Source organism: Lepidochelys kempii, chromosome 25 (genome assembly GCF_965140285.1).
Source record: "Lepidochelys kempii isolate rLepKem1 chromosome 25, rLepKem1.hap1, whole genome shotgun sequence".
Classification (NCBI taxonomy): Eukaryota; Metazoa; Chordata; order Testudines; family Cheloniidae; genus Lepidochelys; species Lepidochelys kempii.
The window spans coordinates 17,476,391-17,498,197 of record NC_136404.1 but is presented as its reverse complement, the minus strand read 5'-3'; the positions used below and the strand labels follow the sequence as shown (position 1 = coordinate 17,498,197).

The window sequence follows — 21,807 nt, the reverse complement described above, 5'->3', positions numbered from 1 at the left end:
CTGCTCACCCCCCCGCCACCTTTCCCTACGCATGCGCAGTCACTCCCCCTCCCCTGACACGAATTTCGGAGGTTGCGGGTAATTTTATTTTTTATTTAAAATTTTAAAATTTGAAACCCCAGGAAACGCCCCGCAACACGGGTAGCTGAGGTGACGGGACGGTCTAAGAGCTCGCGCAGCCTCTCACCCCCGGGGCGGTGCGGACGGCGGCTCGCCGAAGCCCGGCAGCAGCGAGGTATCCACCCGCTCCGATCCGCTCGGCCAAGTTCCGACTTTTGATCCGCTCGGCCAAGTTCCGACTTTTCTCCACAGGGCGCCGGGCCGGGCGGAACGGCCGCGCACCGCGCATGCGCTGGAGAGGGCGAGGCGGCCGCTGAGCACGGAAGAGAATAGGCACGCGCCCGACGGCTCTGCGCGTGCGCAATACCCATCCGTTGTGACGGTGGAAAGAACGCGCGTGAGTTTGTGGCGCAGGCGCACTGATATCCCTTTCGGACGCCTGCACGGTCCGCATCCTCCGTGCTCTTTTTGTGCAGCGTGGGATGGGGCGAGCTTGGCTGCCCGCGGAAGTGGTGCGCATGCGTACTCTGAGGTTGGTGGCGCCGAGCCGAGCGTGGTGAGGTTCTCGGCGCTGCCGGGCGGCGTATGGCGGCCGAGCTGGGTCAGTCCGGTAGCCGCGGTCCCAGAGCGTCTCTCCTTTGCTGACTGGGGTGGAACCAGCTACGGCGAGCAGCGAGGCCCAGAGGTGAGGGGGGAAGGGACTGAGATGGGCTTCACCAGGGGACCCAGGCCAGTGGTCCCCCCCCCTCCATGGGGGGTCCCCCCCTCCCTCGGGGGGTGACACACAAGCCCCAGCCCAGCGCCCTTTGCCTTGCGCACAGCCCTGGCCAGCCCCCCCGTGCGCCCCTCGGCTGGCTCCCGTTCTTTCTCGTCTCTCCCCATGGGCCTGGCTCCTCTCCTCCTGCTTCTCCAGCTTCCCTGCAAGCCCCCCCCCCCCCGGGGCATCCTCTCCTGTGCAAGGCTGTGAGCTGCCCGTCATTACCGACCAGCCGAGTGGCATTTTAGCCAACACCCCCTTCCCATCCGCCCCAAGCTCCAGGGCCGGCTGGATGGTGGCGGCCCAGGTCGGGAAGCTGCAGCCTAGCACAGAGGCTTACCTTTAAGCTAAGGGTAAGAGGGGAGCGTTCCTGCTATCAGTGCCTAAAATACCAGTCCTGGGACACACCCTGGTGAATGGCAAGCACTGCTTTTATCCCAGTTCTCCATGACCATCCTTTGCATCCTGGTGGATGCACCCGCCTTATGGCTTTTCGGTGATATCAATATCTGCCCAGGCGGGTCCTCGGAGTGCTGTGTCATGTCATCGTGCGGTCCGCTCTTTCTCCCACGGCTGCCTCGCCAGCGCACCCTGGCAAAATCGCTGCTGCCCAAACTCAGCAGTTTCTGTTCAGGTAGGGCTGCAGTGACATAAGAACAGTCCATAGGAACCTTCGCATCTGTAGTCGGGAGCAAAGACCCCCTGTTCCAAGGCTTGTGGCTTTTAATTTCTCTCTCTCTCTCTCTCTCTCTCTTTTTTCTTTAATTGAATTTTAGATAATAAATTATAAAAGCACAGCTTCTCCTTGGAGATTACTCTTATCTACTGAGTGCCACGGTGTAATGGAAACTATACAAAACATAGAGGAAAACCTGGTGCCTGCTCCAAAGAGCTTACAATCAACAGGACAGACATGTTTCACTGCAAATGTTTAAAATATATAACGTTGTAACTGCTGGGATCTGGTGCCATGGTGAAATGGCTAAAATACAGGACTGAGTACCAGGGCCCCTCAAGTTCTGTTTCTGACTCTGTGTCTGAATCAAATTAAAAATATTTTATGGAATGGTAAACTACACAAATGTTGCCACAATACTTTACTTAAAAAAAAGAAAAAAAAAGACACTCTTGGGTTCTGAATCAGAGGTATTGCATACAGAACCTTTCTGGCTTTGATCAAGTCACTTATCTTCTTTGCCTGTGTTTTTTTTTTTTTTTTTTTTAATGCTTAAAAATGGACAGTGTCAACTTAAAAAAAATTGACTCATGTGAATCTGATCCATCAGTGTTACGTCCAAGTTCAGTGTAACTAAAAGATAAAGGAAAAGAGAGAGATCTTTTCTCTCTGTCTTGAACTTTTTAATGGTGCTTTCTGCGCAGTCTCTTTGGTTATAGTCAGTTTCCCCAGTTGTTTCTGTGAGGCTTTCACACAGCAACAGGAAGGAAAATATGTCTGAAAAAATGGGGATTATATGATTGTAAAACCGCACAGATTGCTGTGAGGCTTCAGGACCTGAGTGAGAAATAGAGCGCAGGGAGTCCTGGCTCCCAGTCCTGAATTGTACTTTAAATATTTTTTAATTAATTAGCTTTCAAGTTGATGGTGGCCTTTTTAAACAAACAAACAAACAAAAAAACCCACAGAACAAATCATGAATTGTTGGGTTGATACCAGGTTTGGTAGGCTGGTGAAGGAAGATTAGGGCAGGCTCCAGATTGAGAACCACTGGTGACTGAAGTCCTTTGTGTCTCTCTGCAATAGATGCAGAATAGGTAGCAGCAAATTAAGCTTCTCCATCTCCTCTCTGACAGTATGCCTTGCTCTTGAGCATGAAGAGCTCCCTCTAACAGAGAGATGGGAGTTCAGTCTCCATGGTCAATTAATAAACTTGGCCTCCGTTGAGACTGCCAACAAAGGGGCCTCAGTTAGCACCAAATATGATGGTTTGCCTTGTGGCCACTCCATTGGGAACTGGAATGAAAATCTCAAACGCCCTTCAACCATGGCCACTGAATTGGTGTCAGATAGTAATACCTTCTGGTCATTACCAACTTGGGCCAGATTTGAATTGAAGACCTATATAGGTGATGGGCTCTACATCCTATTCCCAGTCCCCTTAGCCATCTTCATCACAGCACAGGAGGTTTAGGCTGAACATTAGGAAAAACTTCCTAATTGTCAAGTTAGTTAAACACTGGGACGTATTGCCTAGGGAGGTTGTGGAATCTCTGTTGTTGGATGTTTTTAAGAACAGGTTAGACAAACGCCTGTCAGGAATGGTCTAGTTATTATTTAGTCCTGCCTTAAGTGCAGGGGACTGAACTAGATAACTTTTTGAGATCCCTTCCAGTCCTACACTTCTCTGATTCTGTGTTCTATGCTTTCCTTTTGACAGGTAGTAGGGTAATATTTTTGTTTCTCACCGTCAAAAACTTCATAATGTTTTGGAGCAACTCTAATTCTGTGCTTTCCTGATGACAGGTCAAGAAGCCTTTCAGTCCCTGTTTAATAACCAAATAAAATGGCATCCAAATGGATCACACAGGAAACATTTGATGATGTGGTGCAAGAAAACATCACAGAATTTGAAATGGATCCAGATGAGGCTGTGAAAGAAGCTGTCCAGCAATTTGAATCTCAAGGTATTGCAAATCCTTCTCACTCTGAAGCAATAGGATATGACAGATATGTAATTAAAATGCTTTCAACATATTAAAAATCAAGGGTCTGCTGAGCTTTTGGGTGTGTGTTAGAAATGCCAACTTAGTTTTCATATAAGCCAGTTATAGGTGTTAAAGAATCCCAAAATATGTGCTCAATTCTTTCTGGAAACTGACTGCTGATAAAGGGAAGCACTTCTCTAAACTATTTTGTTCTTTTTCCTATGGCACTTCAATCTGAAAGATCCCAAAGCTCTTCAGAGAATCTTCATGTAAGGGTCAGTTGCCTGCCTCTAAAATGCAACCTCTTCTGAGGTGGGATGCGAAGTTGTTTACAACACCCCATTTTTAAGGAGTGGTCATGGTAGGAAAAACTGCTTGAGCTGAAACAGCAGGAGGGAATTTAGAGAGGCAGAATGAACTTTTTCCAAGCTGGAATTTAGCCTGAGTTGCCCTTTGCTTTTAAAAAAGAAAAGGTATTTTCTGATCACAAATGGCCAAGACTTTGGTTTTGTATCCTTTCCAAAGGATGTAATAAACATCCTAATAATCCATGCCTGTGTTTAAGTTAACTCTTAGTAAAAAGACATCAGCCTAAGCTTCTTCAGTTTTCACCAGGGTTCCTGTACCCCCTGCCTCCTTACTTCTCTCTTGCCTTTTAGGTGTTGATCTGAGTACTATTGTAAAAGCTTCACGGAAACCCACCTCTGAAAATGGCCAAGAGCAAAAACATGAAATTTTGCAGGTAGGAAATATTAATTGTAGTTTTGCAACAAGCTGTGTGATCTAGTGGTTCGAGTAAGGGGTTGGGAATCGTGAGCTCTGGCTTCCACTTCCAATTCTGCCACTGATTCCCTGTGAGCTCCGAGGAAGGGCTGACCTCACTGTGCCTTCATGCTTTCTCACTTGTCAAATGGGGCTACACATGTCGGGTTAGCTATTGAAGCACCTCAGGTGGAAGGTGCTATGTAAGAGCAAAATAATATTTCCTGGCTGGCAGGAGCAAGGAGTGCCTTGGGTAGCTTTCAGGCCGCCCCCTCTTGACCAGAAGGAAGGGTCAGCCTGACATGAACCCTCTACAGATGTTCTGAAAAGGGCATGAGTAACACAAATGGGATACCTGGCCAGTCTGAGGATTGGTAATATGATGTGGAGCCTTTCCCCTCTTGTCTTTGGTTCCAGTCTAGCCCTAGGTCAGCAGTGAGTATAACTTTGCCAGGAGGTGAACAGTGGGGTCCCTCCGGGGTCTGTGGTGTTCAACATATTCATAAACGATCCGGAAAAGGAGTGAACTGTGAAGTGGCAAAGTTTGCAGACTTTTCAAGATAGTTCAATCCAAAGCAGATTGTGAGGGGTTACCGAGGGATCTTGCAAAACTGGGCAACTGGGCAACAAAATGGCAGATGAAATTCAATGTTGATAAATACAAAGTAATGCACTTTGGAAAAAATAATCCCAACTACACATATACAATGATGGGTTCTAAACTAGCTGTGGCTTTCCAAGAAAGAGATCTTGGAGTCATCATGGATAGTTCTCTGAAAACTTCCACTCAGTGCACAGCAGTAGTGTTTAAAAAAAAAAAAAAGCTACCATTATGTTAGCAACCCTTAGGACAGGGTAGAAAATAAGACAAAGTATCATCATGCCCCGTATAAATCCATGGTGCACCCACATCTTGAATATTGTGTCTAGTTCTTGTCTCCCCATCTCAAAAATATATAGTGGAACTGGAAAAGGTTCAGAGAATTGCAACAAAGATGATCAAGGGTGGGGAATGGTTTCCATGAGAGAGAGGAGAGACTAAAAAGATTAGGGTTGCTTATCTTGGAAAAGAAATGACTGGGGGGAGGACAGAGCTCTATAAATTCATGAATGGTGTGAAAAATAAAGTGAGCAGAGAAGTGTTGTTTGCCCTTTCTCACAATACAAAAACCAGGGCTCACCCACGAAATCAGTAGGCGGCAGGTTTAAAACAAACAAAAGGAAATACTTTTTCACACAACACACAATTTGTTGTGAATATAACTCCTTGCCATGGATGTTGTGGTGGCCAAAGTATAAATGGGGTTCAAAAAAGAAACTGGTTACATTCATGGAGGATAGGTCCATTAATGGCTATTAGCCAAATAGCCAGGGATGCAACCCCGTGCTCGGGGAGATCCTACGCATCTGACTGCCAGAAGAGGATAACCGGTGGATTGCTCCATAATTGCCCTGTTCTAAACACTCCCCTTGAAGCTCTGGTACTGGCCACTGTCAGACAGGATACTGGGCAAAATGGACCATATGCAGACTCAGTATGGCAGCTCTTATGTTCTTATTTACTGGTGCCTGTTTATTGGCCTGTGTGAAATGAGTTAGTGGGAAGTTCGTCCACTTTACAAAAATCACCAATAGAAGAGGCACTTTCCAGGCAGACGCTGCAGAGAGGCCAAGAGCTGAAAGGGCCGTGGGACTAAATTCCCCTTTCGTCCCTAGAGGTGGTCCCTGCAGCTCAGAAGTGAGGCATGCTGTGAGGGAAGAACAGTGCTAGGCTACCTCTGACCTCTTGTAGGGATGTAAATATCTGTTAAAAAATGTTAACTGTTTGAATGACTAAAATTGTCATTTAGTCTGTTAATTGATTAAAGGGAGAGGGGTTGGGGCGGGGCGGGCCAGGTCTGGGGTCAGCGGGCTGGGCTGGGGGTTAACGGTTAGGGTTGGTTGGTTAACTGGTAAGTCTAATGCTTACCGGTTAACCATTTAGTATTTTACATCCCTACCCCATTGTGTGCTGAAAGACTAATGTCTATCTCTTAGGATGTATAGTGTTTCTCATCATGCCAAATTTGTTTAAATTTAAGGGGAGAAATGATTATTAATATGCAGATGTGATGATCCAGTAGATTTCCCCCCCGCCCTAGGAAATCAGTTGGTGGGGAGAACATTAACCCCCATTTTCCTTCCTTAGACATTAGACTCACTCAGGAAATCCATCGCTGACTCTGCACTCAGTGAGGTCGGTGAGCATCTAGTGCACTTCAGTGAGCAATGCAGAGAACGGCTGGCTGCCCGCTACTTGGCTGGGCAGAAAGGTGCCTGTCCTGTGGTGCTGTCTGCCTGCAAGCTGGCCTCAGGAGACAGAAGTGCCATGCTCAAGGCCCTGCATGCTTTGTCTGCCCTCACGGATGGGCAGCCAGACCTGCTCGATTCTGCTGGCCAAGAACTGTTGCTGCAAACGCTGAAGGAGAACGCAGATGACGCCGAAATGACTCTAGCTGGGATCCGGTGCATCCGACACGCCTGTCTGAAACATGAGCAGAACCGCCAGGAACTGGTGAAAGGTGGCGTCCTGCCATTGCTGACGGGTGCCATTGTCCGGCATGGCGACTGTGCTGGGGTGGTCCGGGAGGCCTCGTCAGCGCTCAGGATCATGACATTTGATGATGACATCCGTGTGCCCTTTGGCCATGCCCATGATCACGCCAAGATGATTGTATCAGAAAACAACGGTTTAAAGATCCTCATAGAGGCTGCCAAAGGTAGTATTAACCCTTCGACTTCTGGTTCTTATCTCACTCCGTCTGTGCTCTCCTACCCCAAAATCATGCTGCTTAACTGCAGGTTTAATTTTTAGTTCTTTGTGGTTGCTTAGTGGTCAGAACAGAGGACTGGGAGCCAGGACTCTGCATTCTCTTCCCAGATCTACCGCCAGCTCGCTGTGTGTGACCTTAAGCAAATTACTTAATCTCTCTGGGCCTCAGTTTACCCCTTTATAAAATGATGGTAATAACTTGCTCGCCTCCCAAGGAGGGTTTTGAAGTTTGCTGCTGCAAAAATGCTTTCAAATCCTCTGAAAGGTACTGCAGAAGGGCAGAGTATAATTGCTCCAAAGGCAGCTGAAGGGTCAGGATTTCAGTTTTCAGAGCTAATAGTCACCTGGCTAGAGAGCAGTTAACAACTTGAGCAATAGCTGTGTAAATTTATTACACACATGACATCCTGCCAGTGTGCCTCTCCCTGGGCCTGAAAAGGCCTGTGAGTCAAAAGGGAGGTCAAGCTCAATGGCTCATTCAATTCATAGTCTACGTCTTTTGAGTCTCAGTCAGTGTCAGTTATGATGGTGAGTTTTGGAACAGGGACTCCTCCCCCACTAAGAACTGGACTGAAACCTACCAGTTCATGCTTGATCCTTCTTCTAAAACCCATGTGAAACTGATTCTGCCAGCTCCTCCTTCCCAGCTCCTATTTATTTTTCTCCCTTGTCTTCCTCCTCCTGCAGCGTTCACAGACGACTCCAGCGTTCTCCGTGAGCTTTGTGCCACCTTGGCTCGCCTGTCCGTCCGGAACGAGTTCTGTCAAGAGATTGTGGACCTTGGAGGCCTGAATTTCATGGTGGCCCTGCTGGCTGACTGCATTGACCATCAGGTACTGTCCCTCTTCAGTGAGTGGGATGCTTTCCTGGAAGCGAAGGTATTTATGGGTGGGGGTTGGGGATAACGTTGCCTAGCACGTAACATGATGCTTTTCATCTTCAGTGCACATTCCAAACATGAATGAGCATTAGGCTTTGGTAACCTCTGCCCGTGGGCTCTTACCACACAAATGGCACTGCTGATGCCCACTTACCACCACCTACATTCTGGCATGCAACCCAAGGTTCCATGTGCTGAGTTGGAGGGAGAGCCAAGAACAGAACCCAGCACCCCTGCTCTAGCCTCTGTTCTATAAAGCCTCCCCGATCTAGGAATAGAGCCTTTTTAGTTCTCAGGAAAGCTGGAACGTTGGCTATCCTCTACATAGTGTCTCTGATTTTTCTAGAGAGTTAGGTGCCCAAATCCCACTGAATTTCTATGGGTTTGGATATTTAATTCTCTTAGGCTTCTTTGAAAATCCCAGATACTCTGAACAGGGCAACTTGGCCATTCTGCCTGGGGCCAGTGGAAAATGCCATCTGGGATGTGAGGGGCTGGGAGTCCTGAGGAAAATGTTGCTATTCAGGTAGAGTCTTTGACCCCTCATTGGTCCTGCCTGAGGTTCTGAGTTCGAGTCTCAGGGCTGGCAGTGAGGTGGAGGGTGCTGCCTTTCAGACTGAGAGGCTGTGATCCATTTTGCCTGGCTTACATGGGATCTGGTGGGTTTTGTTTCTCTCTGTTCTTTTCGTCGTTGAGTGCAGGAGCTGGTGAAGCAGGTGCTGAGCGTCATGTGGGCCATCGCAGGGAACGATGACGTGAAAGACGCCATAGTCAACACTGGAGGAACAGATCTCATTGTGCTGGCTATGAGCCATCATCTTACCAGCCCTCAGGTATACACCAGTATGTGTGCTGGGGACTCACTGTGCATTGGAGTTCTGTGTCTGTCTGGGTTTGGAGGTCTGATTTTTGGCCCATTATTTCATTCTGATAACAGCATTAATGGTGCCCTCACCTGTGTTTCCACCCCAGGCAGCGTTACTTGCCACCCATGTAACTACTTCTGACTTGGAACAATGCCCTGCTGATGCTGGGAGCAGAACTGCTAGCTGCAGTCGTAGTGAGTAGAATTCTGCTCCCAGCATGGACAGTGTAGCAAGGCATGCGTTAACCCCTTGAACGCTCCTGTTTTCTAGACAGGTTAAATGTGTACATTACAAGTGTTTGTATGACATCCAAACAGTTAACCACTTTCTACCGTACTAGTACGTTTATTGTGCTGGACCAGATGGCTCAGGGGATTGGAAACTGGATCCTGAGCTTTACACATCTAGTCAATAGTTCAGATCCAGCCATCACTGAAAATCATTCTTCTGATGTCTGTGTGGTGGCCTCTGTCAAAGGAATACACCGGACTAGTTACCAGCCAGCAAATGTTACCATCAACCCCCCCCATGTCTTTCTCCAGTTGCCTCTTGTATTGGCAAAGCTGAGGTCTCTGTGGACAACAGAGGTGGCCGCCTGTTGGCATGAGGTGGCTTCAGAAGGGGGTGTTTACCTGGCTGCTGGCCACACTGTACCTGTTCTGTGATGAACAGAGGCTTTCGTTCTCTAGGCCCATCAAACTGACGTCTCACACCAGCACCAGACTCCCTGTGTAAATGCCCTGGGAGTTGGTGTGCTGGCTCAGTGGGAGACTAGCCTCCTTTCTCCTCGGGGGAATGAATTGGGGGTTGGGAGGCTTCGTGGGGGTGCTGCCTCTTTTCTGGTTGCAGTTGTTTCTTCCTCTTGGTCCTGCAGATCTGTGAGCAGGGCTGTGCAGCCTTGTGCATGCTGGCCTTGCGCAAGCCAGAGAACTGTAAAGTCATCATGGAAGGCGGAGGGGCCCTGGTGGCTCTTCAGGCCATGAAGGTGCATCCAAGAGAAGGGGCTGTGCAGGTATCTGTGCAGGAGCTCTTTATTACTAATTCAGTACCGTGGGGTTCCTGCCTCCCTGGGTTTCTTTGTGTTTCGCCCAACATCTGTACGGAGTTTGCAGCTGTGTGGTGAAGATAATGAAGAAGTTGCGGGTGGAGCAGTGTTCTATAGTTCTTTCAGAGGCATCTGTCTGTCTGAGCTGCTTGATGCCAGATTCGGACTAGAAATTGTCCTTTGATTGTGTTCAGTCCCAAAGACCTTGGCTCTGCAGTTTGCATTCTTCAAGCCATACCTGTCACTAACACCTCTTCCTGCCTGCATAAATATAGCCCTGCGCCCAGCCCCGTGGATGGTGGTTCTGTGCCCATCAGGAGGCCTCTTGCATTTCCCGCTTCATATCCTACTTTATTGAATCTTTGTGACCTTTAAGGAAAAAATAGCTGGGTGGAGAGGATGGGGTTACATTCCTTCCAGTCTGCCAGTCCTGCTCAAATTGGTCATAGGAAAGGCAGGCTGCCTGTCCCCCAAGACTAAGTGAGACCCTTTCACAGGGAAAAATCAGCCCCCGTTTCATTCCCTAAGCCCTGTAGAATCCTGTACCTGCTCTGCAGCTTTTCTAAATATTTTACATCACTTAAAAATGTTTTATTTAAACCCTTTTTGCTCTAGAGCTTGTTAAACCCTCATAAAAATGGTCACACCAATGGTCCATCCAGTCCAGTATCCTGTCTCTGACAGTGGCCAGTCCCAGAGCCTCAGGGGGAGTGTACAGAACAGGACAATTTGGAGAGATCCACCTGCCTTCCCCTCCCCAGTTCTGGCAGTCAGAGGTTTGGGGACACCTAGAGCAAACCTAGTTATATTTTTGTCCTTCACAACATCCCCAGGCAATGAGTTCTCGCGTTCCAAAAGTATTCCCAGCACTCAGTGAATTCAGGGACCAGAGTGGAAGGCTGATTGTTTCTCTCCTTGTCTGATGTCCTTGCCCATGTGGCAATCAATGGGCTAACATCTCTGGTGGAAAGGTGCTCCTGGGCCTAGCTTCCCATCTCATGCCCTGTGTTCCTTGTTTGAGGGTGGCTGATCTAGAGTTAGAAAGTCACTTGGGGATGTTTTGGGTTCTGTGTGTTAAGGGAAGGATTTGTTCAAACAGGATTTAACCATGTGGTCAGACCCCTGTGCCTATCTCTTGAGTCTGCCAAAGAGGAAGTGAAAGGTCCTAGGGGTGGTGAAGAAAGCAGTCAGGGATGACCCTTGGGTAGTTGGCCAGTTTTCCCACTGAAGCAGGTTTTAATCTGTGACCTGAATGCAAAATGGCTGCCACCCAACTAGGAGCCAACTCGTGCAAAGCACGTTGGAATCCCTCAAATAGGAAGGGGGCACTAGACTAAGCCCAGCCTTACTGTACGTGATTCCCTTCTGGGTGGCATTATGTTCCTCCCCATGCTCCCTCCATGAGGCATTAACCGTTCTCCTGTCCCTCTCACCTCAGAAACAAGCCTGCATGCTGATTCGGAACCTGGTCTCCCGGAACCGGGACTTCTCTCAGGCTATCCTGGAGATGGGAGCTGAGAACTTGATTGTGGAGGCTCGTGCGGTGCACCAGGATTGTGACGACATAGCCAAAGCTGCCTTGAGAGACCTTGGCTGTAAAGTGGAGCTCCGAGAGCTGTGGACAGGCCAAAAGGGAAGCCTGGCTCCCTAAACCACTGCTCCTGAGAGCCCTGGAAGCTTGGAACATCTCACTATGCAGCATCTACAGGCAAACATGGCATCAATTAATCTGCACTTAAAACTGGCCCTGAGCAGCTGAAGAGAATTCCTGGCATGTGGTGTGGGCTGTACTGCACAGGGGCATCGAAGCTGTTGCTGAGATGGCGTTGTCTGTTTATACAGGCTACAGATACACAGAACTTGTGATGATCTACTCTCGCTACAACTAGATGCGTGGGAAAGACCTACTTCTCTCCTACCCCCACCCCACCCCCCACTGCTGTGGTGTTACTTATTTATAGTATGGGCTGTTCCCATGTGTGTGTCCATGTTGTGATCCAAAGTCGATCTCTTCCTGCAGTAGTTTGGCATCTACCATTTTAACCAGCCTTATCCAACCTCCTGACCCCTGCTCTGTGCCCTGGTGGCTAGCCGTCCCAAATACTATTTGGGGGAGATGACACCAACATAGTGAATGTCCCGTCCTATCCCAATGCTGTTACTAGCATGCTGTGCATTGTCTCACTGTGTTGGCTAGATCTATTTCCATCCGATACCTTGCATTTGTTTAAAATATTGTATTGGCTGGAAATGTCATGGCCTAGTGTGTCACGTTTATAATCGCTGAGCTTCCAGAAATAAATGTAAGATGATAGGACTGTTCCAAATGTGTACAATCAAATGATAGGTGTGAGAGAGCTTTGGCGGCCGGGAAAAAATAGCTTGGTGTGCCCCAGTGTTGTGCCACCAGAGAGCCAGCCACATTTTGAGCCCTTTGCTGGGATCACCCGACATACTCTCCCAGAGCCAAGACTCTTGTATTCTAGTTACCTGCTCTGACCAACGGGCCATGGCTCTCTCAGGAGAGGGAAGACACTAGAATTAGGAGGAAAAAGAGGTGGAAGAATATGGCAGTCTGAAATCTCTTGACCTCTCTCTTACACATATGCTAAATAGCCCCCTCCCTCCCCAGCCAAGAGGAAGCATTTTTGTGAATCCTCAATCCTCTTAGTGTCTCAGTGGTTGCCGGTTCCGCTCCAGCTGTTAGCTTCCACACTCTGTTCTAGTGCCATTTGCTTCATTGTTGAGTGATTAAATTCATATTATGAAAAACGTAAAGGGTGCTTAGCCCCAGACAAGCCAATTTGTAAAGGGGAGAGGGTGGAGAAGATGACTAATGCTTTTGGGCATTTTAAACTGATTATGCCAAATGTGTAAGTAAACGCTGTTGTAGCTGTGTGATGTCTGCCTGTAAGGCAGCAAAAGTCTTGACAGCTTTGAAAACCCCAAAGGCACTAATTCCATGTGCAGTGTGTGTTTGCAATAAGCTGCCTACATTCCTTTCTCAGTTGCTTTTCTGGCAAAAGCTGCATCCATCTGTCTGTCTCTCTCTGCAATCTCAGTTCAATAAACCCTGCCAGGCTGCACTTGATCATCTCTCCATAGGGCAGGCAGTGACTGGGCTTAACAAAGAGGCCAGAATTCAATGGTGACCTGGACATTCTGCATGTGAAAGGGGGCCTGGGAGCATTCTGGAGGGGGTATTTCTCTGATGCTGGCCTGCCCTTTTGATACTGCTTCAGCAATGGGTCTGGGATGGGCTGGAAGGGCCAGAGTTGCATCTGAGTACAGCATGGAATTAGGGAGGATGGACTGGCCCTGAAGGATGGGGATGGATATGAATTCTCCTCCTGCCTTAGACAAGTGTTGGTATGATGACTCTCTTCTGCAGTGTAGCCACAATCTTTCTCCCCTTACTCCTTCTTGGGTCTGAGTCCCTGGGTCCTATCCAGGTGAGGAGGGCTAGGCAGGGTCTGTGCTGCCCTGCATTAGCTGTAGGGGGATTCCAAACATGAGGCATTATGCTTCCCTGGGGAATAAGTGTATCTAGCAGAGCATGAGGGCCCTGGATCCAGGGTGGCTTTTGAGAGAGAATACCCAGGCCCCTCCCAAAAAGAAGCAAAGCAGAGAGAACCCGAAGCTGTTACAGAAATAATATATTTTTAAAAATACCCAGCCCTGGGTGTGTGGCAGTATGCATTCCTCTTCCTGAAGTTCACAGAGACCGGTTACTGGTTGGAGGATGGATGTGAGGTGTTTTAATGGGGGTGAATGCGGTTCCGTCTGCGGGAGATCCACCATCTCAGCCTACTGCCTGCTTGTCCCCTGGCCTCCTCTGTCCCCCGGCTGCTGCCAGCCTGTGGCTTCACCGTAGATGACCTCCTGAAGATCTTTCGTACCCAGCTTACCAAGGAGCGCAGGCTGAGCCGGGAGGGGGTGGATCGTTGTTCACCAGCCCTGTTGCCAGAGGTCGTGGGATGAGAGCGTGGTGATAGCTTCCCATGCCCTCCTTCCTGTCCGCTTCCTGATGCTTCAATCTACAAATACCAATGACAGGGAGGAGTTGGTGGGAGGAGTCTCCTGCACATGGGCAGGGCTGGCAGTCTTGACAGCAGGATTTTGTGGGACCATTACAATATTCCGTAGCTGGAGCCATCGTCTAGCAGTGCCTGTTGGAAAGGAGCCTAGTGCCTCCAATGGATTTGGGCTGGACACAGGCACCAGCAGGGGAAGTTTCATGCTCCTGCGTTTCTCTGCAATCTTTCTTGCTTCTCGGGAAATTGAGAAGCACTATAGTCCCCTTATTTCACTGCCAAGGGCCCTTCCAGACTGAGGAGTTCTTGGGGGGCTTTATTTTATTTACCACAAAATCAGTTTTCTTCTGATCCTCTGTAATAAAGGTGCGAAAGCAGAGAAGTACAGTGAAGGAAGGGATCTTTATTTCCTGGTCCATGTCACCTGTCGGGGGCTAGGGCTACAGAATGTTAATATCCTGCTGCATGGCAGGGATTTTGCACTTCTAGTAGGGAGTCAGATGTCACCAGCTACGGAGCCTTGGGCTGGGTCAGTACTTGGAGAAGAGGGAGTCTTCCCTCGGCAACAGTACCCCAACACTAGGTTAGAAGGCCTGAAACTGTCTATGGAGAAGGGGTGGTTTTGACAAAAACCTCCCAATCCAGCGGTTCTCAAACTGTGGGTCGCAACCCCATTTTAATGGGGTCACCAGGGCTGGCATTAGACTTTCTGGGGTTGAAGCCGAAGCCCGAGGGCTTCAGCCCTGGATGGTGGGGCTGAAGCCTTTGGGATTTGGCTTGGGTCCCCGCTCCAGGGATTGTGTAGTAATGTTTTTTGTCAGAAGGGGGACATATTGCAATGAAGTTTGAGAACCCCTGTCCTAATTAGGGTGACCAGATGTCCCGATTTTCTATGGACAGTCCCAATTTGGGGGTCTTTTTCTTATACAGGCTCCTATTACCTCCCCCCCCCGTCCTGATTTTTCATACTTGCTATCTGGTCACCCTAGTCCTAATCCAACAAAAGAAGTTTTCAAAATGATTTTTTGTTTTGGAAGTTTACTTAATTTACACTTTTAAAAGTTCAAATTGAAATGAAATATTTTAATTGACCTGTGAGAAGTGTTTTGGGATGGTCTGTTTGTGTAAAATTTTGATATTATGATTTTGGTTCAACCTGGGAAGATTTTTTTTTGAAAACACAAAAATTCTTAGGGGATGGGAAAACCATTTTCCTCCCAGCTGTACTCTTGATTCCATCTGGTTATGAATGAGATTATGGCAATTCTAAAAAGAGTCAAGGTATTATCCCTTAGAATGCTGGTCCACATTCCTACTCAGGTCACTAAACTGGGCCTCCCCCAATTCTTCTGGTAGTTTTTCAGTTTGAAGTGCTATTTTCTTCACTTCCTGCCCCAGAAGAACTGTTCAGCACTGCTCAACAGCTGCTGTGCTCCACAGGGGACATGGCAGTGGAGTGCAGTGTGACCCCTCTATCTTTTATCTACCTTGCAGAATGGTCTGGGAGGCTCATTCCGTGTTTTTTAAAGCACTCAAAATCTGTGCATGAACAGTGCTATAGAAATGCAAAGTGGTGTTATTCCTTGATGTGCTTAATATTTGTTAATAATACCTTACATTTCCATTGCCTCTTCCATCCAAGGATCTTAAATTACTTATATCTTAACAAATGACTCCTTGCAGAACCACTCAGGAAGTATTTTTGGCACAGAGAGATTGTACTTTCCTTAAAATCACTCACGGAGTCATTGCCAGAGCTGGGATGGAACCCAGGAATTCTGTCTCCTCTTCCTCTGCTCCAACCATGAGAGCGCTCTCTTTCCATGCTCTCTGGATGGAGAATGTGCAACCATGGGGCATCACCCTCCCATCCTGTTCAGATTAAGGCCAGTTTGAGAGCAGGCTGGCCCCTGACAGCACAGATGTTCCAGCACTCGAATGATTAAGTATCGTAAGTTGGAAGCAAAAATGGTGTCTGGGCCTAGGGACCATTAGTAGTTATTTCTATTGTGGACGCTTCCGGGTCCCAGCAGTGGATTGGAGCCCCATTGTGTTAGGTACTGTACCACTGGAACAAAGACGCTGCCTGCCCCAGAGAGCTCACACGGTTAGTATGAGATAAGTGGCTGACGCCAGGCAGAAAGGGGGAGTATCAGGAGATGCTGCTGCATGATAACCGGCAGTCGCAGCACACCAGCTGCTGGGCTGTTGTCGAGCTTTGCACAAGCATCACAGCACAGAGGAGTTTGAAGGAGGATGATGAGGTGGTTTTGTGGACGTTTACAGGGAGCGTCTCCCCTGTGGGATGGGTGGCAGGGGAGACAGCACAAAGGCGCGTGTTTGAAAACGTAACCAAGTTAAGTCCCATAAGCTGGGAGCAAAACCGGTGTCCAGGGCCAGCTGGCATTGCTTCTCAACCTCACACGTACCTCACAGTGCCCTGTCTCTGGGCTGCGCCCACATGGAAACTGAGAGCCTCTTTTCCACCCGGGCACTGCATCCCCTGGGCCCAGCAGCGGGGCGAGCTCTACACACCGGCCCTCCTCCTCCTTTCTGCATTGCTTTTGCTGTTTCTTCGTGGGGGATTTTTTGGTGGTGGCTGCAGAGTGTAATGATGTGGGCGCTTTGCCTTTGCTGGGCAACAAGCTGCTCTGAGGCTCTGCCCCTGGCACCTGTCCCGAGTCTTTCCCCGCAGACACTGAGGGTGTGCACCCCTGCACGAGTAGCTCAGAGGCAGCCTCCTTTGTGAGGGTCTCTTCAGGCTTCTTCAGGTTTTCACTCACCTCTGGACCAAATCCCTGTCGTTTCTCCAATGCTAGATGCTGCTGACTAGAATCACCGTCCTTTCGACCTTCTAATTCCTTCCCAGATGTTCTGTGTCTGTTGCCTTCAGCCAGTGGTCCCCTGCTTGGTGCATTGGGATTGCTGGGGATGGTCTCACAGGTCAATGCTTCACCTCGATCCCTGGGGCCCTGAGTGGCGTCACTGGCTCTTGTATCTGAGACCTTCGGGTCCTCCTCGGAGCACCCGCTGCATTGGACGCCGGCATCACAGCTGCTTCCTGCCCTCCCTTCTGCATTGCCCGGTTGAGAACTGGCACTGCGGGGCGGCTTGTAGCGTGGGAGCTCGACATACGTTCTGTAGCAGGGGAAGTAGCCGGTGGAGACAGCAGAGTCACTCAGGTTGGAATCCTCGTCTAAGAAGCAGTAGCTCTCCGAGTCCCCAGGGCTGTTCTCAGGGTGTTCTGGCCTGGAGAAAGGAGGGGTGGTTTTACCCTGTATCTCGAAACTGTGTGCGATCGAGCCCAGCTGGAAGGCAGAAACAAGCCAGCTCAGACAATATAATCATCCTTCTCAAACCCCACCTGCCTTTGACAAGATACTGGCTAAGCACCCCACTTATTTCTCCTTTTCATTAGGCCCAATCATGCCAATTTTCTCCCCCACTACACACACCACCACATGAAAGCCCCTGGGTCAAATTCACCATTGCTGTGACCAGTGGTAACTCCAGTCTTTGTTTTCTGCCCTAAACTGATGGGGAAGGTGATGGTGAAACTGGTTTAGCCCAGAGGTGGTTGCACTGGGGGTGGTAAGCAAAACGATTCTTGTTTGTAACTTGCATATTAGCTTGTAGAGCTGTTTGGGATCATTTGAGACAAAAGGTGCTATTTAAATGTTAGGGGTTTATTGTTATAACCATAATCTCCCTTCGCTAATTAAGAGTTAAGTTCCTGTGGACTAGGTGAACTTCCTTCATATCTATCTGATCAGGGCAGTGCCTTAGAAACATTAATGCATTTTATCCTTGCAACTCCCCTGTGAGTTAAGGAAGTGCTGTCCCCATGGGGGGCAGGTCTTTAACCCTATGATCACCTTTGCCTTCTCTTTAGTTTATCCATATATACTCCATGGGAGGGGCATAACCCTATAGACACTATTTTTTTCTTGCCTGTTTTTTCAGATGGATTTTTTGCCAAACATGATTGTATTGAAGCCTTCAACCAACATCTTCCTTCCTCCCTACCTAGTTGCTCTGCCTTTCCTCACTGGAGTCTCTGAGCATCTCCACAAAAGAAACGGTACCTCACTCCTTCTGGACTCCAGCTGCTCCTCTGTATTGCTTGTGAATGGTGTCCAAAGCTCCTGGTGTGCACCGTCACCAGAAATCTCCTTCATTGCCAGCCCTGAACATCTGTTTGCAGTGATGTTGCCTGGGACATCTTGCTGTGGTTCTCCTTCCTCCTCCTCCTCTTCTTCCTTGCCCATCTCATGCAACTATGGAACAGAAACATGCAGAAGGATAAGAATCGCAGACCAATCCTTTCCCCATTTTGCATTCCATCCACCTTCCCGCACATTTGAGAACTGCCATGACCATCCAAGGAAAGGAGAATGTGTAGAGCAATGACTCCTAGCCCATGGCTCTCAATTCCAGGGCCTGATAGGCAGCTCCTGCTGGTCTGGTCAGTGAATCGGGGGTGTGTGTGTGCACGCACAAAGGGTAAGCTGCATATGAAGCACTGAGCAAACTAACCAGTGCTGTGGAAGCAACTTGGGGTCTTTCCTGATGGAGATGATCAAAGGGGCCCCAACAATCCCCTGCCCAGCAGCCAGGTGGTAGATAACGACAGAGACCGAGACCGAGTGATCCCACTCCGACTTTGCAGTGCAACATTTGCACCCTGACTTCCCAGCAGTCTGCAAATATGTCCTATCCCCACCACACCGCGTCCTGACACAAACAGCGTAAGACGACGTCCGGGCTTCTCGCTGGGATTAGTCTCTGGGTGCGTGGTTCTGCCAAATAACAGCAAAACAGCTTCCTCGCAGGGCTGTGCAAAAGGTTGAGACCCCCGTTTGTAGGGAATTGACCTGACATTCTTTTATTTGCTTTCAGTGGTTTCCAACCCTTAAGTTTCACCATGAGTTTTGGAACCAGAAACCTCAAAACAAAGCTCAGTCTAAGTCCCCAGTTTCACTTGGCCTCCCCCTGAAATCAGATCTAAGCTCAGGCTCACTGAGATACATACTCCTTCTCTTCCCCCACCCTGATTTAAATTTGGCCATGGAAGCTTTGTTTGGCAAGGTGGGGCCTCCCTGTCACAGTGAGGAAAATTCCAAACCCATGTGGGTGCTCAGCTCTTCGCTTGTAATCTATATATATGTACATTTATTATCCTAAATACCCTGACATGAGCAATGCCCAAAGGAGTGTACCTGCTACTCCCTCTCCATAGAATAACAGGGTTGGAAGGGACCTCAGGAGGTCATCTAGTCTTCTCCACCAAGGCAGAGCTCCTCCCATCTGTGGGATGACTGGACTTTCTCTGCATTAGCTACACAAACCCTACCATGAATAGAGAGGATTCTTGCACTGGGGCTACGGTACAGGAGCGAAGAGCAAATGTGTCTCTGAAATATTTCTTACTCCTCCCCATCCCTGTTGTCAAGGCGAGGGGGAGTGGAGCTGGGGAACAGAATTTCTATGAACCGCTGTGTAGCCCCAACCACTGTCTACTTCACTTTGGTGACCTCCCCAGAGAATCCTTCCCCAGGGGATGGGTTGGCTATTCTTTTTTCCTTGTTCCCTGGCTGAGGTATCTGAGCGTGCACCCGCCTAGCTCTCCCTCCCCAACACTGCATTATAAAGAGATACAGCTCCACCTACCCATCCAAAATCAAGCAAAGATATATACACTGGCATCTGGTGTTGCTGGCTTCCTTCACCCTCCTTGCATGCTCCGCTTTCCTCATGGAGCTTGCATTTGTTCTCTATCCCAGGCTTCTCTTTACGGCCATAACCACCTCCATCCTTGTGCCATTTGTATTCAGCAGCAAATTCCTGACATACAAAGGACACAGTGTAAGAGTTGCCCTGCTTTAAATCTGGAGCTGCCTCCTCCCGTCCTATCATCCAGGGTTTTCCCTGCCTCACTTTCCCTTCTACACAGAGAGAACCAATACCACGAATGGTCCAGCAGCTCCAGGGGAGTGATTCTGCAGGATGTCTTTTCCAGGTAAGCTATTCAGCAAAGGAGCAGCAAGGCCCAGTGAGATACCAGCACCATGGGCAGAGTCATCTCATGGGACCTTGCAGCTGAATTGAGTGAAGGAGTTTTGGCCACCAATGTAAAGTAATTCGAACCCAGAGATCCCAGACTAAATGAAAAGGAGGAGAGATGTTAATGGGCTCCTATGAAAGGACCAGTACCTCTCTTCTCTCTGCAGAGTCTGCTAGACTGTTACTCTGATGGGATTCTTCATCTGCACTTAATGGGCCGGTCAACCTCACATCTCTTCTGGTACCAAAGGTGTTTTTTCCAGTTGGTGGTTTCTTGAAAGTGTCCTCAGAGTCACCTATTAATATTTCAGGGAACTGTAGGGAGAGGAATTAGGAGCATCAGCTACGTAGGCCTGGAGGAGATACTTTGGGAGAAGACTTTTCCGTATGCTTCCCAGATGTGTGAGACAGAATGAAAGAGGACACTGCTGGATTGCATCCCAACCAGGAAGATTTGGGGTTTCACAAAACATCTCAGATCCAATGTAAAGTATGGCCATTCTTATGTTCTTATGTAAGTGGCTGCAATTTCCATTGACTTTGGCAGGGTTGCATCCACTTAGTCAAGGGCTAAATTTGCTCCATTATGGCTAAGGACACAGGGAACCATGTCAATTAGAATAAAGAACTGACCTGAACTTTCATCCAAAACTCAAACCATAGTATTCCCCCAGAGCCAAGACAGTTTGGTTAACCTTTCATTTTCACCTCTGGCTACATCTCCTGGGCTGAGGCAAGACCAGAAACAGAAGGATGGAAATATTGTCAGAGAGGCTAGTCACTAGGTAGTCCCAAGACAGAACTGGAAGCCTAAGGACAAAGCCATGTTCTTGGGAGCCAATGGCCTTATTTCTATGGGAAGGAGCTTGTGATAAATTAGGGTTGGCTGCTTCTCCATACAGAACCTTGCAATTTTTTGAGGTTCCCCCATCTCTGTTTATCATCCTTTAAAGTCCTGTTGGGGACAGAGTGGAGAATGTGTCCATCCCAGTCTGCTCAGGGATCATTTCCAATTGTGTTTGTAAAAGTGCAGCTTACTCTAAATATTACATTGGTAAGATGGGCAAATAAAGGATGATGGGACTGTCCTTTGCTTGATCCCAGGCACCCTGTGGGGAATAACTATTCTGGCTTTCCACCTGCCTCTTAAAAACAAAGAGCCATATTCATATCTGGAGTAACTCCACTGACTTTAGGGAGGAATTTGACCCACAGTGTTTAAAATGCAGAATTTTCTAGCCAAACATCCATAAAGGTTGCTGTTTTTTTGGTTAATAGTCTCTGTATCTGTTTTAGGTTGAATGTAATAGACAATGTACTTACCAGCTTTCCTGCCATGCCTCTGAGGGAACTGAGGGACTTGGTCTTAAAATGGTCTAACTGTAAGGAATGTTCTTGTGGGGCTTGTTTCTTGCTCACTCCTTGAAGCAGCCCACCCTTGAATTTCGCCTACAAAACAGAAGTCAACATCTCTTAGCCCCCCCGGCTGTGTTCCCCTCCAGGCTCTGTCCAGCCTGCAGAGGGGACTACTAAGCGAACATTCCAACATGACATCATAAAGGTTCTGACCGCATCCCCGGTGGATGACACAATAAGCAGATGTCAGGCAAGATGTTCCTATGGAAACCTGCAAAAGGCAGGCTCACACCCCCAAATGTAGGTCTTGGGACAGATTTCAAAAAGCCTAAAGGTCAGGGATGCTCCAGATCTGGGGTTTTGGCTGAGCCTGTATTTGAGGTAAAGGGGCCACTTGCAAAATTCAGATCTGGATCCAGGTTTGGATCCAAAGCACAGAAGCATTTGGATGGGGGGGCTTAGGTTTGTGGCCATCTCTAGAAATCAAATCATGAATAAACCCAACTCA

At 48.5% G+C, this 21,807-nt stretch overlaps 2 protein-coding genes across 5 annotated transcripts in view; one reads left to right on the top strand and one right to left on the bottom strand.

Moving 5' to 3' along the window:
• SUGP2 (SURP and G-patch domain containing 2) overlaps positions 1–547 on the bottom strand; it is a 28,219-nt gene extending 27,672 nt beyond the window's left edge. The window contains exon 1 of the mRNA XM_073324163.2: positions 188–547. The gene's annotated coding sequence lies outside the window, so the exon portion shown is untranslated. The remainder of the gene's footprint in view (positions 1–187) is intronic.
• Positions 34–12,930, top strand: ARMC6 (armadillo repeat containing 6). 4 transcript variants are annotated; one of them, XM_073324168.2, is made up of 8 exons: positions 34–457; positions 3,300–3,460; positions 4,141–4,223; positions 6,432–7,002; positions 7,743–7,888; positions 8,637–8,768; positions 9,676–9,813; positions 11,285–12,930. In XM_073324168.2, the coding sequence occupies exons 2-8, from the start codon at positions 3,340–3,342 to the stop codon at positions 11,495–11,497; spliced, it is 1,404 nt and encodes a 467-aa protein (XP_073180269.1). In that variant the 5' UTR covers positions 34–457; positions 3,300–3,339; the 3' UTR covers positions 11,498–12,930. The 4 variants fall into 4 exon arrangements, with proteins under 4 accessions (XP_073180269.1, XP_073180270.1, XP_073180268.1 ...); XM_073324169.1 differs by lacking the exon at positions 34–457 and adding an exon at positions 465–592; XM_073324167.1 differs by lacking the exon at positions 34–457 and adding an exon at positions 465–745.
• The last annotated feature ends 8,877 nt before the right edge of the window (positions 12,931–21,807 follow it).

What these genes read in the sequence shown, in the direction of transcription:
- ARMC6 (XM_073324168.2), top strand. Translation starts at nt 3,340, where the DNA reads ATGGCATCCAAATGGATCACACAGGAAACATTTGATGATGTGGTGCAA. An exon ending in CCAGCAATTTGAATCTCAAG is followed by an intron (nt 3,461 to 4,140) that starts GTATTGCAAATC and finishes CTTGCCTTTTAG; the next exon opens with GTGTTGATCTGAGTACTATT. An exon ending in CAAGAGAAGGGGCTGTGCAG is followed by an intron (nt 9,814 to 11,284) that starts GTATCTGTGCAG and finishes CTCTCACCTCAG; the next exon opens with AAACAAGCCTGCATGCTGAT.